General features: G+C 44.1%; 1 protein-coding gene across 1 annotated transcript in view; it reads right to left on the bottom strand.

The window, feature by feature from the left end:
- LMCD1 (LIM and cysteine rich domains 1) overlaps positions 1-19,037 on the bottom strand; it is a 61,168-nt gene that overhangs the window by 25,671 nt on the left and 16,460 nt on the right. Inside the window, exons 2-3 of the mRNA XM_063114681.1 lie at positions 6,481-6,569; positions 1,907-2,162 (exon numbers count right to left, since the gene is read on the bottom strand). Coding sequence (XP_062970751.1) covers positions 1,907-2,162; positions 6,481-6,569 — 345 coding nt within the window. The remainder of the gene's footprint in view (positions 1-1,906; positions 2,163-6,480; positions 6,570-19,037) is intronic.

Below are 19,037 nucleotides of genomic sequence, written 5' to 3'. Positions count from 1 at the left end.
CCTCACTGTTAAGTGACAGCTTAGGACTCTGCTCCTCCAAGTCTCTGTGGGGAAGGAGCAAGGTCTGTCTGGTTTTTCCACTTACTGAAGGACAACTGTTGATCTCACTGCACATGATCAGAAAGCAGCTCATGCCATGTGAGATTTCCATGTGAGTCTGGCCACAACTGAATTCTGTTCAATGACATGAGTTCTCATCTCATCACACAGTCAGATGTCAAATGGCTACAAAATTTCCCAACTTTTATTCTCAATTTCTGTACTTTTTTCATTGTGCACCCATCACAAGGACTGGGTAGAATGGCTCCAGTCCACAGACCACATTTGGAGTATCTCTGGTCTAGAGATTAACATTGCACCAATATTTACCATGCCTACCATGTGCCCTGCACTGTGCTAGCTGCTGGAATGGCACTGGGTACAGGATAGACATGGTCATCCTAAGCCGTCACTTAAGGGGAGGGGATGAATCTCCTTCTGACAAGAGAGGATAACTAAGCACAGAGATGCATGAGATAATTACAGCTTCTAAAGAAATGGAAAGAGAGAAACAGTGTGGTAGGAGGATGGGTGGCATCTATTGTACACTGGGTAGTTAAGGATGGCCCATTTGAGATTGTCAAAAGGACCCAGCCATGCAAGGAAAGAATGTTTCAAGCAAAGGACGGCCCTGCAGAGGGCAAGAGCTTGAAGTGTTCCAGAACTGGAAGGAGGAAGTCAGTGTGTTGTAAGGCACTGAATGTGGAGGGAGGAACAGGAGCCTGCAGCGACAGGACCATGCAGGACTCCAAGGGCTCTCCTTTTCTTCCAGGAAAGATTTAGTTAAAGGCCAGCTTGTATCTCGAAAGCTGTTGAGCTTTTTTTTAAAAGATGACCAGTAAGGGGATCTTAACCCTTGACTTGGTATAGTCAGCACCACGCTCTCCCAAGTGAGCTAACCGGCCATCCCTATATAGGGATCCGAACACATGGCCTTGGTGTTATCAGCACCACACTCTCCCAAGTGAGCCACGGGCCAGCTACCCTCCCCCGCCTTTTTTAATCACATTAACTTGTGAAAATCATCTAGCCCCTTGCCACTCCAAGTGTGTCGTATTGGCATCGCCTGGGTGTTTGTCAGGAATGCACAATCTCAGGACAGCCCCAAGCCTACTGGATGCATTTTAATGAGTTCCCCAGGTGATTGACATACATGCTGAAATTTGAGGAGTGCTGGTCTGGGGCACTGGCTCTTGCAGGTGGTCATATGTGGAGTCACCTCAGGAATCATTTAAAATGTTTACATATGGGGATCTGGGTTCTACAATCTGGAGCTTCTGATTCAATGGTCTGGGTGAGAGGCCTGGGCATGGGATTTTTCACAGGGCCCTCGGGATTCCAGAGAGCAGCCAGAATGTAACCTAGTGTGAGCCACTTGTTCTCTCTGGGCACCTCTTCCTCAGGGTTGTGAAAAATCAATTTGGTTCTTGCTTCTAACACTAAGAGGCTTCAACTTTTAAGGAGAAGAGAGGGCCATTTTTCTGTTCTCTTGCAGGCTTCCATGGCCACTTTGAGGGGAAATGAACACCTTGCAGACGGAGACAGGCACTCTGAGAATCTTCAGTGATTAAATCATCCCCTGTTCAGAAGTAAGGAGCCCAGAAGGAACAATGAATGCACCTGTACTAGAGCTGGAAGGCCCCTTAGAGTTCATATGAACACCCGTTTCATGGATGAGGAAAACTGAGGCCCAAACAGTCTTCACTTCAATATCACAAGATGTAGGAACAGGACTGAAGCCACAGCCATTCCTACTATTTTTGTAACCTTACCCTCTTGCTACCTCATCTTTGAAATTCAGGAACTCATGATATGGCTAATATTTACAAGGACAGGAAAACAACCTGATTGGAGGAAGCTGTCTTACCAGTTTTTGGGTGACTCCAGGAGGAGCCCACTCGTAGGTGATGGTGTCAAAGGTGGGGTCTTTCCCAGTGGCAATGGGGTTGGTCATAATCATCCGGTTCCTCTTGTAAATCCGGATGCCGTCCCCACCTTTCACCCGGGCAGTGAGAGTGGAATACTTGGAGTCCATCAGCAAGCGGCCAATTTTCCGATCGTCTTCTAGGTCGGAGCTTAGGCAGTGGTCCTCTTGGCTGCATTTGCATGACTTGCATATTTTCCTGGGGGTGGGGTGAGGATAAGTGAGATCAACCTCTAGAAAAGAGGGGCAGAGTCTGCTGCTGGTAGCATCTACCTTCTGAAAACAAGCTCAAAGTTTAATTTAAGCAACTTGGAAAGGTAAGCAGCAGACAAATGGTAACCTGACATAAAAAGGACTTTGGGATTGGGAACTGCATTTGGGAAATGCGAGTCTTTCTATCAGTCTATCTATGGAGAATATGGGATGTGACTTCTGTTGGTAAAAAGAGTAGCAAGTTTTTCCTCCCAGTGATCACCATGGCAAAGACTGGTTCATTCACTAGAGATGCTCTAAAGCTGGAGTCTGTGTGGACCCTGGCCTGATTCTGGCCCACAACATGCTTTTGTAAATAAAGTTTTATTGGAATGCAGTTGCTTCGGGTCTACAATGGCAGAGTTACAACAGAGACCATCTGGCCCACAAAGCCTAAAATATTTACTATTGGGACCTTTACAAAAAAAGTTTGCTAACCTCTGCTCTAAAGAATTACTAAAATTGTCTTCTAAGATGCATGAGGCTTGGAACATCAGCAACTTTTAAGCTCTTTAGCATGTATACTGTAGTTAGAATACAGTGGAAATTTTCTTCAAGAAACTTGTGGACAAGACCCAGGGGGAAGTGGGAGAGTTGAGAAAAGCCCTTTAGTTGGAGAGATTAATGTTTTCTGGGAAGGCTCTGTCAGGAGGCTGAGAGAGGGAAACACATCCTGGGCAAGGTTCAAATTCACTTGAAAGCCTGCAGCTTCTCTCTGACAACTAAAAAAAAAAAAAAAAAAGTGTTTGGTTGCTTTGTATTGCGCTATTAAGGTGTAGAAATCTAGAGAATTCCACAGTGTGAGAGGAAAATTGCTTCCCTCCCTTACCGCTTGTCACCATAGGTGTGCTGTGCTGTGTATCAGGTGCTCCGATGCGTGAGATTTAAGAGCTTGTTAAGTAAAGAGAGCAATGTCAAGACCAACCACAGACATGGGGAAGGGCTAAGCAAAGGAGATTTCATTGCAGCTGCATGATTGTGTCATAGCCAGGCAAGCCAAAAGAACCCTCCTTTTCTTTTCTACATGCAGGAGATTAACATGCCTGGTTGTATACCAAAACTGTTGATTGTGGGGCTAGCAGGAGCATGCCTTGATGGTCTACATCAGTGGTTCTCAACCAAAGTCAATTCTGTCCCCTGGGGCATTTAGCAATGTCTGGAGACATTTTTGTTTATCACAAAGAGGAAGGGGGTGTGCTCCTGGCATGTAGTGGATAGAAGCCAGGGGTGCTGCTGAACATTCAACAATGCACAAGATGGCCACTCACAACAAAGCATTATCAGATCCAAGATGTCAATAGTTCTGAGATTAGGAAACCTTCATCTAATAGGAAGAGGAGAAGGTCTTATCACAACCTTCAAGGAGCTTACAGATGGGGTGGAAGAGGGAGAGAAAATTAGATGTAAACTATGACATAAAGTAGAATGAGGTTGGGCCATAGAGAGTTGTACGCAATCTTGGGTAGGTCTGCTGGCCTGGACCAGTTCTGCAGGATGTTAGCAGGTGTTACATAGAAAAAGGCTCCATGCCTAGTGGTAATGAGTTTGGAGAAGAGTGGGTTAGAGGAGGTTAAACACCTTTCCTTAGTGCAAGGCTGCTCCTTGTCTTTAACACACTGGCATTTCGAATGTTATTTGAGAAGTTCAAGTTTATATTCAGTGGGCTGCAATTTGAGAAATGTTAAGATTGATAATCTCAAGGATTCATTCCAGCACTACCGAAGAGAAAATGACCCTCAGGGTTCTGCAGGGCAAACACAAGTAGTCTTTCTTTTCTCACAGAAGAGGCTGCTTGTTTAGCAGAACCAGGGAATATTATTCATGATCAATAATATTCCTTTGCCCATCCCTTTTAGGAGCCAGACATGGAGGAGACTGCTTCTGGAAGATGACAGGCCATATCTAATGTGATGGTTTCCACGTAGGGGGTGAGAGGAGCAGGGCAGAGGCAGCAGGAAGAGGAAGAAGGAGGAAGTGAAGGAAAGCCCAACGTGGAGGAACACGGAGGAGCCCCATCTCCAGCATTCCACGTCCCATCGGGCCCTCTTACCGCCCCATGCCTTCCATGCACGGGACTGGATGAGAAAGTTGCTCTGTGCTTTTCTGGTTACTATGGAATCCCAGGATGCTATTAGAGATGTTGGGAATGCAAAACATTTTGAAACGGAAAATGTTAGAGAATATGAGGTGTTCTTTTAGACTGTGTCAACATTTCTTCTCCTTTTGTTCACGCTCTTCGTGTTGCCAGGCACGTTGCTGTGACTTTACAGATGAAGAGGACACTCTCTTGCCCTACCCCCACCCTTTGCAGGCACCCAGATAGTGGAGAACAAAGATATACCCAGAAAGATCCTAAATGATATTAAAATAGCCATTTCTGTAATCTGTTATCAATAGCCTGGTAGTGAATTCTGTCCTGTGATGATTAGTCAAGAGGCCTTTCTATTAAACCAGGTTGGCTGGCACTTTAATCATTTAAGTATCTTTTAAACAATTAAGAGTATGAAAATTAGAGCATAAAGATGGTTTGACAGGGCTTCCCTCCTAAGGTTCTGTGATGTCACAGCTACAACACGGGTCGAATTTAAGTCCCTATCAGGGTTGTTCAAACCAAAGATGACACTTGATATGCAGGACCTACAAATGCTATCCGTACTTCTCAGACAAATTCACTTGATGTTGAAGTCATTTATAGAATGACAAGGAGATGTAGGGATTAAAACAATGTTCAGAGACTTCTGCTTCCAGCCCTGAGGAGCAGGGTCCAGAATTGTCCTCCCTCCATAAACAACTAGAAAACCAGGGAAAATACAATGAATGACCATTCTCAGATGGTGGAGGGCAGGCAGTGCAGGATTGTGATCCTTGAGAGAAGAGGAAACGTTATTGAACTGACTCTGTGGGAGCATTTAGGGAATATTTTTCTCCCGCCCCAAGAACTTTAAAAGGAACTGTCTTCAAAGAGCTGAAGAAGAGACCCTGATGGAAGATTCAGGACCAATGGGGTTGAAATAATAGGGAAGTTTACTTTCTTCAAGGCCAGAAAGAGCTCAAGAGGCAGAAGAGAAGCATGGGGAGTTCTTCCTCTTGGGAATGTTTCAGTTGTAGGAGGAATTTTTGCAGGGGATGGAAGCCTGGGTTGGATGACCTTAAAAGTTCCTTGCATCCAGAAGACCATGTGAGCTCCCCTGAGGTCAAGGACTGTCAGGGAATGGAGTCAAGGAACCGTCTTCTGCTTAAAAAGCTCATAGCCCACAGTGTTGCAGATGGTTAAGAACATGGGATGGGTTTTGTGCAGATCTGAGTTCAAATTCTGCCATTTAGTAGCCATCTCCCCAATACCCACCCTCAGTGTCCTGATCTGCAAAATGAAGAGACTAATACTCACTGCTTAGGGTTATTTCAGCACTTAAATATAAACTGAGTGATTTCATTCAGTTCATTAATAAGTAGTTATTTTTGTAATTGCCATCTCACAATGGCAGTCAGAATCTCTGAGAAAACATCTCCCAAAATTTTTTCTCCAATGAGTGCCCAAGTCCACACTATGGCAGTGAGGACAAAAGCTTCTTCTTTGCTCCTTTGTTCCACAGAGCTTAGCCTCTTTCTTTCAGGGCTGGAAGGACAGTCACACAGGCTGTGCCCTGCACAACTCCAGGGGGTGTCATCCACATAGATGCTGACGTGAATACTGCCTGGGAGCTGTGTAACGTGGCACCTAAGCCTTGTTCTCAGAGTCCCCCACAAAAAAGAAACAAACAAAGAAAGAAAAACTCTGCAAGTCCAAGTCCAGCTGGATCTTAGACTCACCTGCACAAATATAAATACTAGGTCCTGGTTTTTAAGTACTATGTACCGAATGACTTTTATTTCTGTTCCAGGGGCCACTTAGATGAAAACCCAGCAAGAGGGATGATGATGCATTTGGGAGAGATCAAACCCCAGGGCAGACAGCCCTACCCCACATGCACCAGGCACCAGCTAACACCTGCCCTCATCCTTCGAGAGCAGTCCCTGCTGGGCTGAGCTTGGTGGCCTCTGCCTTGAAATGGTTTACAAAGCACTAAGCTCCTTCTTCAGATGTTTACTCCCAAGAACCTTTTACTTGTTCCTGAACTGGGCCAAGCAGAAGTGCCTTCACTCTGCAGCCATCCCTCCCAGCGATGCATGCATCCTAAGCGGTCCCAGCAGAGAACGACCAGGGTTCCTAGAAAGGACAGCCAAGAAATGAAGGCAGGCAGAGCCCCTCCTGACAAATCTGTTACCTCCATGAATGTGGCTCGAAGCCCAAACACGTCCCCTTGCATCTCAGGCAAGCCACACCTCTTGCTGATTGCTGCTGGCCCAGGGACATCTGGAAAAGGAGATAGAAAAGAGGGTGTTTTCCTTCCAAACATCTTGGACCAGGGATGCTTGACCTCTCAAAGACTTGGCATGTCAGCAAAGGGATTGTGTGGGGTTCAAAGGCTCGAGATCAATAAGCCATCACTAACTGTTTGAACAGAGAAAGCCAGCTGGGAATGTGGCCATAGGGCAGGCAAGAGTGAAGGGTGGGGCCCTTCCCAATAAAAATGCAATGGGGGCTCATTCCAAGCCTCCAGTGCCCTTGCAAAGCACCAAGTCTGGTTGGAAACACTGTGCTGTGAGTGACCATATGCTTCTTCCCCCACCTTCTCCCACTCCCCTGATCCGCTTGTCACTGAAATGGAATCCTCTAGTGAGTGTCTCCTCTCCCTTATTTATTCATGATTTATTGATAGGGTGTGATTAAACCAGAGCTACAGGCACAAACAAATGTGCATGCTGCCAAATGCTTATAGCTGAAAGCATAACATATATCTTGCTAAAACACTGAAAATTGCATGAGCATTTAACCTCTCTTTTGGAAGGAGAACAATGCACAAGACAGGTTTTATTATTTGTTAAGAGGCAAAGGAAACAAAAGTGCACTGGCTGCTGCTTCTGCCCATGTGTTTAGATCCAAATGGCTCTTAAATGCTGTCCTCACACCAGCAGCCACAGCCGGGAGCTTGAAAAAAATGCAGACTCCTAGGCCTTGCCCAAGCCCTTTTTGAATCAGAATTTGCACTTTAACAAAATTCCCAGGAGATCTGTATTACATTAAAATTGGAGAAGTAGTGGGTTAGTGTACAGATCTGCTGGCTGAGAAACTTACCTAACTCTCCACTGGGGGTGGGAGCGGGAATGACTCGGTACAGGTAGAGACATTTATCATGATTTTAATTAGAAGCAAGGCTCAATCAGCTAGGAAGATAAAGGGATAAACTCCTCATTGAACCAACATTATCATTTCATTTAACCATTTATTCAGCATCTACTATGTACCAGGCACAGGGGATAAGAGGTAAGACTCAGGTGTGCCCTAGGAAATACACAGTCTAGGTAGAGGGTCAGTGTAGAGGAAAACACACACTCATCACCTTCTCCTGCAAATGTTAGGTTTGAGGTCAGGAAGCTGCGTACTGTATAGCAGAAACGCGTGGACTTTGGAATATGAGAGACCTGGGTTCCAGTTCCAGCTTTTTAATTTACTGGTTGCATGGCCTTAGACAAACTGAGTCTGAGCTTTCTCACCTGCCAAATGGGTACAGAGATAATATATGTAAAGTGCCAGACCACTTTAGGTACTAGAAATGGTAACTGCTAGTATTTTGAACTCTGACTTTAGAAGCACAGAGAATGGTGTTCATAAACTCATATGGAAAGTCCAGGGAGGCTTTTTAGAGGAAGTGACTTTGGATTTGGGCTGTGCAAAATGAACAAGCAGAAAAGAAGGAAGAGAATGTGCAAGGGCAGAAAGATGCAAAAGACACAAGGGGTAGGGTGTCACAATCTGCACATGCCCCTTGGGACAGTACTAGTCTATGTCTTTGCTTTCAAGAGGGGAAAGAACAAGTGGTGTGACCTGTGCAGCCACCTTCATTGTCAATGTTAGAATTTAAAGAGAGATACGCAAAACGACAGTTACCCTTCACAATGCTTCTCTTCTGCACTTCAGATCTTCCCGTGAGAATGCCTAACTCCATGCCTCCTGCTTGGTGACTGCTATTTACACCATGTCTTCATATACCAAGCTGTTCTGTTTAGTACATATTCACAGAATTGGGGAGCAAGAGCCATGTTGCACATATTTGGTGCGAATCATGCTTCTATTTGTGCCTGTTCAGTGCTAGATTCATTTTAAAAGTGAAAATTAAGATGATGCTCACCACTAACTCACCCATCTGAGCTGGGGAGCTTTCATTCACAGGCAGAACTTTGCTCCCTAAAACCACTGGTATGTAAGCTTGGTTATTTCCACCTCTCCTTGACACCTTGAATTCTACTAGTTGAAATATAGTGATCCTTCCACAATTACTACTCGAGTGATTCAAAGTTTATTTTGGGAGGTATACGATTTATGAATAAAGCTTTGTTGTTGGACTGTTTCAGATATACCTAGAGGCCTGGAAATAGAAGAGAGATGTGGGGAGCATTTCGTAAGTGGCAAAGCACTCCGCATGCTGGAGTGTTATTCTTCTTCTAATGAGAGGCTGATTTAACAGTTATCCGACAAGGGGATTAGTCCTGATGCTTGGCTGGGAAAGCTGAGCCTCAATTCTGTCGCTGGCTTAGGATCTGGTTTAGAAATAGTGATGTAAGTCAGAACAGTTCACAGAGCACTGGCCTACGATGCAGGGGACTGGCCTTCCAGTGCCAGCTCTGGCATTTATTAGCTGTGCAACTGGAGGTGAGTAATTTCCTTACCCAGCCTGCGTTTCTCCTTTGTAAAATGAGAAAACGGGCCTAGATTGGGGTGGCCCAAATTCTGTTCCGCGGGATACTCATTTTGTGAGATGTTACAAAACGTTTGTTGGGGGTTAGGGGCGGTGGGAAGCAGGATCACATGATCAAATAAAAATGGCGGGCACTGGATGTGCAAAGGCTTTCAAACCTTTACAATGCCAGAGAGGTGGACAGCAGGCAGGTATTTCAAGTTTACAGACCTAGGCTTTGGAGGTAGGCAGGTCTGGAAATTAGTCCCAGCTTTGCCCCTTTCTTCTGCTGCACTTAGGCAAATGACTGGGATTGCTGGGTCTTAGTTTCCTAACCTGCATCATGGGGATAACAGGAATCCGACCCGCCTCATGGAGTTAGCATGCAGTTAAACGGGATGCTGCATAGAAAGGGCTTAGCATACACTTATTATGCACTGACTGTTGTGGTTGTCATTACATCTTGTGAAAAACAATTTGTGAAAAACAATTCAAGACCCTGAATTTTATTTCTAGCTTCAGAATCCTAGGGGATTTCAGAGGAACTATTTTTCTAACTGTATACCTCACCATACCTCCTGATTCTCTACTTTGTTTCACACATATAAGAGTTGCCTCTCTGACGATTAAAAAAATGAAAGTTAAAAAAAAAAATTAGTCCCACACGTGTTCTATCTTTAACAATGAACTCATTGATCAAAGCCAATCCTAGCCCTTTGCCATTGAAGTGATCTGCTACCCACCACCTAAAGAAAACTGACATTAAAAATCACAAGCAGCACAAAGAAAGCCAAGCATAGTCAGGTGAATGATCACACAGGAGATCCAGCCAGGACGCCAGGTGCAGGAAGCAGAGAGGTGGCCCAAGTCTCCATCCTGCTAGTGGGATGGTTGCCATGGTGACAGAAGTCCATGCAGAGAAAAAGAAATGATTTTGCAAGGGAGAAATAGATTTGGGCCGTTAGGCCACCCCTGTAGCTGTCTGTTGAACGCAATAATAAATAGCCACTTGTCCACGCATGCCCTGCATCCAGGAGCCAGACAGGCCAACTGTCTTCAACATGGAGAAAATGATGATGTTGTTTATTGAGGAGGAGAAAAAAGTCAGCCAGACCCAGTGTTCTAAATAAGATACTCTGGTTTATAAACAGTAGACTTCTCTGATGTAGACTGTCTCCATTGAAAGACAGCACAGTGTCTCACATTGCTGAGAAGAGAAAAGCTTAAAAGGAACCATCACTTAAAAAAAGTTTCTTGGAATGTAGCATCTAATCTGTCCTTTCTTTTGAGGAGAGGAAAAAATGTTTTGACAGTTTTCTTTGGCTCAGGTTAGTAGGATGTGGTTCATCTGATGCTGTGGGACTGAATGGTGTCAGGGACTTATAAGAACTTAAATCAGACCAGGAGCCCCCAGGGGATGCAAGGAGCAGGGGGCAACCTTGGGACTACTCTTTCCTTTAAGTCATTGCCCTTAGGTGAACCCCAGGGGAAGTCTTAAAGGGGAAAAGCATCACCAAGAACAATGCGGGATTGAGATGAAGGGGAATTTAAAATGGGAAATGCAATCTGGAGTTTAGGGATGAGCACAGAATTTGGAATTAGAAAACGGGGGCTCTCTTCTCAGCTCAGTTCTTCCTCCTTGTGTAACTCTCTTTCTTTCTCTGAAAATGAATTATCCCTACCCTTTTTGCCTCCACAAGGCTGTGGTGAGCATTGTGTAAGATTAAGAGTTTGTAAAATGAAATCAGTATTTACCATTGCTAAACAAATTATCCAGAACCTAGAAAGAAGGCAGAAAAGTGAGTGGCACATCCTTTCAATGTCATTTGGTGGCAATATGACATTGGCTCCTCCCATCCCCACCAAGATTATCTATAGAAATTTACTTTGCTGAGCTCCAAAACTTGGTGAAGATACACGGTACCTTGCAGACCTCAGTCCAGTTGAGATACAAATAATTTTTGTCCTTTTCAAAAAGATAACCCCAAAGGTTATGGTTTATTGAAGAACTAAGCCTGAGCTCATGCAAATCTTAGAACAACCCTGTCAGGCCAGTATGTTGCACTGATTCTCAAGGCATGGTCCCCAAGCAGCAGCAGTAGCAGCACCTGGGAACTTGTCAGCACTGCAAATTTTCAACCCTCACCCTGGACCTATGAGATCACACACTCTGGGGCAGGGCCCAGCCCTCTGTTCAAGCCCTTCAGGTGATTCGGATACACAAATAAAGTTTGAGAGCCACTGATATGTTGTCAATACCCCCAACTTGCATGAGTTAACTGAAGGGTAACTGTCCTGGTTTGCCCAAGACTGCTTAGTGTCTGGGATGTAGACCTTTTAGCACTAAAACCAGGGAAGACCCTGACAAACCAGTGCAAGTTGATCACCCTATTTAAGTGGGGCTTAAAAGGGTCAAGTTAAAGTGCTAGTATTGGATTTGAATACATGTATCTCTGAATTCTGAATCCACATTTTAATTCAACCGATGCTCTAGTTCCATGCCAAGAGGCCTTTTCCAGATATTTTGGGGCCCTCGCACTTTTTTCTCAAAACATAGAATTACAAATGCAATCAGGGCCAGGAAGGAGAAGAATGTGTGCCATGAGATTGTACTTTAAAAGGGAGATTTGGCTTGGTCTGGGTATATGTGGAGGGCAGATCTTCTCAGATTAATCAGACACTCGGATTAGCCTAAAGATCACCTAGGATCTAGCTCCAATGCACATCTGGTACAGCAAGTCTGGGCTAGCCTGACATTCCACAGTTCTACCGACCTCCTGGGGGAAGCCAATGCTGCTGGTTCAGGGACCACACTTTGAGAAGCAAAGGTCTATGCCGGTGATTCCTAAACCTGTCTGCATATGAGAATGCCCTGAGAATCTTTTAGTACTTCCAAAGCTCAATCTCTGGCAGTTGGTCATAAATGTAAGTATTTCTGGAAGCTCCCCGGGGGATTCCAATATGCAGACAAGTTTGAGAACCACTTGGCCTCACCACTGTGCCTCAACTACTCCAACTTGGACTTTAAAGCTCTCAGCTCATTGGTTTAATAATCCCCTTCCCAGAACCCTTGTACACTATTGGTAGAAATGTAAATTGGTACAGCCATTATGGAAAACAATATAACTTGCTTCAAAAATTGAAAATAAAACTGCCATACAACCCAGCAATCCCACTTCTGGGTATACATCCAATGGGAATGAAATCAGTACGTTGCAAAGATTTTGGTGCTTCCACGTTCACTGCAACATTATTTACCACAGCCAAGATATGGAAACAACCTAAATGTCTGTCAATGGATGGATGGATAAAGAAAATGTGGTGTGCACACACAAGCACTGGAATATTATTCTGCCTCAAAAAAGAAAGTAATGTCATTTGTGACAACATGGATGAACCTGGAGGACGTGTTAAGTGAAATAAGCCAGGCACAGAAAGACAAATACTGCACGATCTCACTTATCTATGGAATATAATGTAGCCAAACTTATAGAAACAGAGTAGAATGGTGGTTGCCAGGCGTTAGAGAGTGGGGGTAAATAGGAAGATGTTGGTCGAAGAGTACAAAGTTTCAGTTACCCAAGATGAGTAAGTTCTGGACAGCTAATGTACAGCTACACTGTAACTGTGGTTAACAATTATTGTATACCTGAAATTTTCTAAGAAGGTAGATCCAAAAAAAAGAAAAAGGTAACTATGGTGAGGTGAGACATGTAGATTAGTTTGATTAGTTCACAATGTATACATATATCTAAACACCAAATCGTACACCTTACATACATACAATTTTTATTTGTCAATTATACCTCAGTAAAGCTGAAAAATATTCCCTTTTCCATACTCAGCTTGTGGACCATCATTCCCTACAGGGAGAGTTTTTACAGCAAATCTGACTTTTGTTGTCATTTCGTCTTGGCCACATCTGCCCTGGCACAAGCCTGCTTTCAGGTTTTAGTGCCAAATGCAGCAATTCTTGTAACAATTGGACGGAAGGGAAACCACAGCCCTTCCTCTAAATTTCACTGTGGCTGAGTCCCCTCTGGGGCTCTTGATGATACTGAGACCCTCTGCCCTGCCAGAATCCTGGGGTGGTCCCCATACCCTCCCCAACTTCAGACCAAATGGGGGACTGAGAGATCCCTCCAGATGGAGAAGCCTAACCTGGGAACATGTAAGACCCAAATCGTTACAAGAAGCATAGGAAGTCATTGTGTTTTGTTTTGTTTTTGTCTGGCAGCTGGCCAGTATGGGGATCTGGAACCTTGATCTTGGTGTTATAACAACACACTCTAACCAACTGAGCTAACCGGCAAGGCCTAGTCATTGTTTTTTTTGTTTTGTTTTGTTTTTTTCCTTAAGAAGTATGATTTTGGGGGGCAGGAGCCTGTCTGGGAAGGCTTTTTCATTTTCCCGCTTAAGGAGCCTGGGATCTTGAAAAGGGTCTGGACTTCTTCCACTTTTTGAAGTTCCCCAACAATTAAAACAAATGAATTGCCAAAGCAGTGTTACAAAATCTTTGAACAGTCATGAAACCAATATTCTCACCAATATGATAACTGTCAGCCTGAAGTTAAAGTCTACATTTGCTGCCCTTCCTGAATGTAAACGCTGTGCCCACTGCTCCTCTAGGGGACAGGTCCTGTGTGCCACCAGAGGAGGCAGCCAGGGGGCTGGCGGGAGACCCAGCAATGCTGCAGGAAGGTGAGCCAAAACCCTTTCCAGTCTGTTTGCTTATAAACATCAGGGTGACTTTTTGCATCCTACTCCATCATATATATTTCTTCTGCTGCAGTGTAAGACAAGTGCTCCCCATCTTGCTCCCTCCAGTCTTAAGGCAGAAATGTTGCTCTATGTTTACCCACTGGCTTCTTGCTCACCCACTTTCCCAAGTTTTAGGAAGCTCCAAGCTAGGGGTTTAGGCTAAGGGCAAGGCAATTTTTTTTCCCAAAAATGAGGTGAAAGAGTGGTACTTGTAGCCCAAATCCTGGAGCATTCTATCTTTTATCCCATCCAGCCTTGACATATGACTGGCTTGGAACCTGATGGTTACAGGCAGAGGAACATGCAGAGCTGGCTGCTGTCATTCTCCTTATCTGAACTTCCCTTCCCCGCCTCTGACCTGTGTTCTCCAGGAACAGTGGAAACCAGCCATTGAAATGACTTTGCATAAAGCGCCTCCTAAAACCATGGCAATCCTCACAATAGCAGCAGCAAAGACCTCATCTACATTACAGGTCATGTGCCAGATGGTCTTCAAGGAGGGGTGTGTGTGGGTGGGTGTGTGTATTTAAATCTGTGGTTTCTACCCTGGGGTCGCTCCTTGGACATTTCTATTCTGTCTGGACAAGCATGGATATGAAGAAATCTCTTCAGTTTAGATACCCTTTTCCTAAATTGTGTAATGATGATAAAAATGCAGACTAAACAAATTGCGATTGTTTTAAAAGGTCATTGTGTTTGTTTTTAAAATCAGTCCTATTTAAAGTAACAAAAAAGGACCACAATTGTTAGGTGATGAGCTGATGGCAGGAGTGCTTGAATCGGTAGTATTTCAGGGTAAACAATTCAATTATTTTTCCTACTAAATGGTTTGTGTGTGTTGAACGTATCCCGTGGACGGGCTGTAGTTGAAAGAATCAGATGGATTTACCTTGTGATGTTAGGACTTTCTGGTGTCCCAGATAAAGTTTTAAACAAATGCTGAATGAAAAAATACTTTTTACTCTCTATAAGATATGGTATGTTCTTTTTAATTTTTAACTTTTCATTCATTCATTCATTCATTTATTAATTCATTAATTTTTGTTTCTCAAGATAGTTTGTCTAGGTTCAACTGTAGGACACTTTGGGTTTGGGACAAAATACACCATGTTCTCCTTACTGTCCCCCTCTCTCAACATGTCATATTTCATGGGTAAGATTAAGTTAAAATCAGGGTGGTCACAAAAGAGAAATGAATTCATGTATGCCCAACATGCTCCTCCAGAGCATGTAAAAGATCAGCGGGATGTGTGGTCTCCCAGGCCCTTTTGGCGGTTGCTGAAAGAGGCTTGTTGCTCCTATGTCTCTCGTACCAGCTGTCCACGAAGTCATGTCCCAGTCGCCCTGCTGAGGCTCCTCCATGAACATGCCCCTAGGGAAGTTCTGGAAAAGGCCAGCCAATTCCTCCTCAGGGAGGTCTTTGACTTTCCTAGACTAGGTACCTACTCTCCTCCTGCTTCAAGCTTCTAACCACCGTGTATGTCTCCTTCTGGAACACCGCTACCTGTGGTCACTTGTTTACTTCTGCCTTCCCCTCTGGGGGAGGGAATAATCAGAGACCAGCAAAGTTCACATCATGTGTGAACAAAAAGGGTTCATCTGGCTATGAGAACGGAGTAGAAGAGCAAACCCGTATGTGGAAAGGGAAGTATAAAATGAAAGGCTTCTTTGTTTAAGACCCTGCCCTCCCATCCCCCTCTCTGCCAGCCAAGCTTCACTGATTAGAGACTGGTTCCAGAAAAGCCCAAATGCCCAGAACCAGGGCCATAAAAGAAGTAAGCCTACCTTCGGGGTGGCTGATGGTGGTGGTGGTTCTAAAACCGTATTCCACCTCAACAGCTGACCCCACCGCCTGCATCCCAGAAATATCCTCCTGTCCAAAACCTCATTATTGCAATCACAGCTCCCTCAGTTATCTGGTCTACTAACTGAGCCGCCTAGTAACATCTGCCTCTTACCACATTATCACTTGGCAGAACAGAGCAGACACTGCGAGCGCTCGGTTAGCCAAGAGAGGGGATGTACTGTCCTCTTTTCTCCCCTCCTTTCTGTCTGCCTTTTTGATAATTTCTCCCTTTTGTATTTTTAGCACTTTCATCAAAAAATAGGCCAAGAGGTGATAAGTCTGAAATCAGTACATTTTTCAAGGGTTTGCAACTCTTGGAAAGGCCTGATATAAGGGACTTTTTGATAAAAGAGCTACAGCAATTCCATGAAATAATTTGCATGGCTGGAAGTCCTCACCAAGTTGGCACTGGCAAGAGCCTTTGAAAAGGGGAAGCCTGGAAATAGTCGCAGAGTATCTCTTTGATCTTTTGAAGGTGATGGCGTTGGGGTCATTTTGAAAATGAGGAGTACAGAACGAGGCGTAAAGTTCCAAATCCTAAATTGAATGATTCTCTGCTGGGGGATGGGGTCTGTGTGATGGCGCACGGAGAATCTAGCAAGTGGCAGTCCCCGCCCAGTATGCGGACTTCTTTGTTTAACATTCTGCTGGCAGGGCAAAAACGATGGTGACTGAGGGAGAAAGGAAACCAGCCTCTTTGGCCGCCAGTTTCTTGCTGATAGCTGATGTTTACATGCCTTTGTATCCAAAGCAGGTCCACAAATCTTATGTATAAGATCCTGACGGACTGAAGCGATAGGATTTTTAAGACTGAACGAATATTTTCCTTTGACACCAGCTCCCTTTGAACTAGCTACAGACATTGTCCCTGCCTAATGTGAATGGCAAATTGTACAAAGTCCGACTGACAAAACCAGCCGAGGGGGTAAAACCATTCTCCCTTATCTTTTTCATAATTGCCCAAGTTTCTAGAAAAGTCAGCCCACTATAAAGGGCTAACTACTTAATTAAATGAGTCAGTGAAAGGAGGGTCCTCCTACCTCTACCCACCTCTGGACTTTTTATGGATCTTTTGAGACCATTCAGATTCCCAGAGGGTGGGCATTATGTTGATTTGCTATGAAAGGGATTCCTATAGGGCAAGAGCTGACCTGTCATTTCTTGTCAAACTAAATGTTTCCAGGGGCTACAACACAGTCTTTTGGTCTTGGAGTTGTCTTTTTTCATCCTTGCATGTGCCTTGCCAGTTTTTTGGAAGAAGTAATAAAGCCACCAGCCTCACTATGAGCCAGAAGTTATCCAACCCCCCTGGGAATCTTATCCAGAGATTTACCAAGTAGCTTGGGGGAAGACAAGATAAAAGAAAATAAAGACTCCGTGGGGACTCCTAACTCCCCACCCCCATTTCCTAAATGAGAACAAGCTGTTGGTATCCCCAGGCCTAATATCTTCAGGTTACACTTGGAAATTAAAATCTAATTGGTTTCATCATTCTTAGATTTCAGCCCTTAATAGATTCCTTCTCAAGTGTAAAATGTAAGCTCGAGGCCAGCAATACTGATTATACCTCTCTAGCTTTATAAGAGTCTCCTGATTTTAGCAGCTTGATATCTTAAGAACATGTCTTAAGAACCGATAAGCATGTCATTTGATGTGTGTGTATGTGTCTGCGTACGAGTGTTTCTCTGAGTTCTAAATTTGCAGCGTTACTGATCTTTCCAAGGATAATCCTCTTTTACTGGAGTTAATTTTGGAAATGGGGGAGATTTAGCAAAGCAAGTTGGAGGATTTTTAATCTTGCTCTTCTGAATCTTAATATCTTAAAAGGAAATGTGCTTTATGAATGTACAGCCCTGTTATTAAGTCTGAAGGCTTTGCTTATGCAAATGATTCCTGCTGGGAATTTCATGCCTAAATTCTTAGGTTAATGTATGACAATGGAAGCATTGAGACACATAACACACACACACACACACACACACACACACACACACACACACACACACATACAGTATTTCCTTCAACTAACATTGGTGCCTTGACAGTAAAAAACCTCTTGTGTTTTAGTGTAGTGCCTTTAGCAAGATGTTTTCCTGGCTTAAAACTAGCATCCTTCTGATAAATGGCTCCCCTCTCCTCTTTTTTGCTGTTAAAACTAACGTTAAATCCATTTTTTTAGTTCAAGTATGTCATCCTTTCCTTAATTTTCCCCTTGCATCGTGATCTAGTTGTACATACTAAATATAGTTGAATTCTGCGTGTAAGAAAACAGAACCTTAAAGAGTATTTAGGCCAAATTTTTCTAAGCCTAGTTTTATGAAACAGAAATAAGCAGATGGTCAGTCATTCTCTTTGCAAATAATTCCCATTCAAGATCTTTTGAAACTCATCTGACACAATTCAAATGTAAAATCAGAATGGCAAGAAACCAAGTTACTTTCTGGAAAATAATCTCTTGAATAAATTCGGAATTACTCATTTAACCATATGCCCCAGGAAACATGCCAAATTCCTGCATAGCTCTGAGCCAGCCCACACGCAGTTCCTTCTGCTTGGACCATTTCTCTCCCCCTTCACCTTAAAGATTCCCGTTTGTCCTTTGGACACCCCTATCACGTGGTCTTGCACTTCCTTTTGGTACTCAGCATGATGATAATTATTTAATCGTGAACATAACTTTTTAATGTTGTTTCCTGCTCAACTGTAAGATCTATGGGGGCAGGGTCCCTCAATGTCTAGTCCATTGCTCTATTAGCGGTGCCTAGAATAATGCCTTGCACATAGTGGCTCCTCAATAAACACTTGTTTAGATAGCTTCTTTTATAATACTTGCATTTTCATCTTCTCTCTGTGCTTCTTGGCATATCAAAAGCTAACACATGCTAGATATCCTACACCTGAGGCTGATGCCTGGAGGTGTAGTTGGGACAAAAGAGCCACTCTCTGGTTTCCTCTGGTTTTCAGGCTCCCAGCCTGCCCTGGTCACTCCAACCCCTCTGACCACCCCTCCTCTGCCCTCCTTGATGGCTCCCTTCTTCCTCCAAGGCCCAGCAGTGGTTGTTCTCTTCTTTTGAATCTACTCAAATGGCTTCAGCTATTCCCTCCAGTTTCACTTTTATCTCCAGTAGTGTTTTCAGCTCCTGGAATCTCTTCGTGGATAGACTGATGGAACTGCCAACTTACCTTCTTTGCCATCCAAACCCACTGATGTTCATGGTATCACTGCCTGTTTGCTCACCTGCTCAAGGCAGGCAGACTTGGAAGGAAGTGCTCTAACTGCTGCAGAACCGGCTTTTCCTCACTAAATGGCCCGTTTCCAGTTTGCATCATCCCTAGTGTGGTGCACCTAAGTAGGTAAGAGATGCTCCCCTGATGGGAAAGCCAGTATCTTCACCTTCTAGAAGGTGGCTCACTAGAGAGAGAAAAATCAGACTTTCTA

The sequence above is a fragment of the Cynocephalus volans genome, chromosome 11 (assembly GCF_027409185.1).
Source record: "Cynocephalus volans isolate mCynVol1 chromosome 11, mCynVol1.pri, whole genome shotgun sequence".
Taxonomy (NCBI): domain Eukaryota; kingdom Metazoa; phylum Chordata; class Mammalia; order Dermoptera; family Cynocephalidae; genus Cynocephalus; species Cynocephalus volans.
Note: the sequence above shows the minus strand (reverse complement) of the source record. Positions and strands in the feature narration are given on the sequence as shown.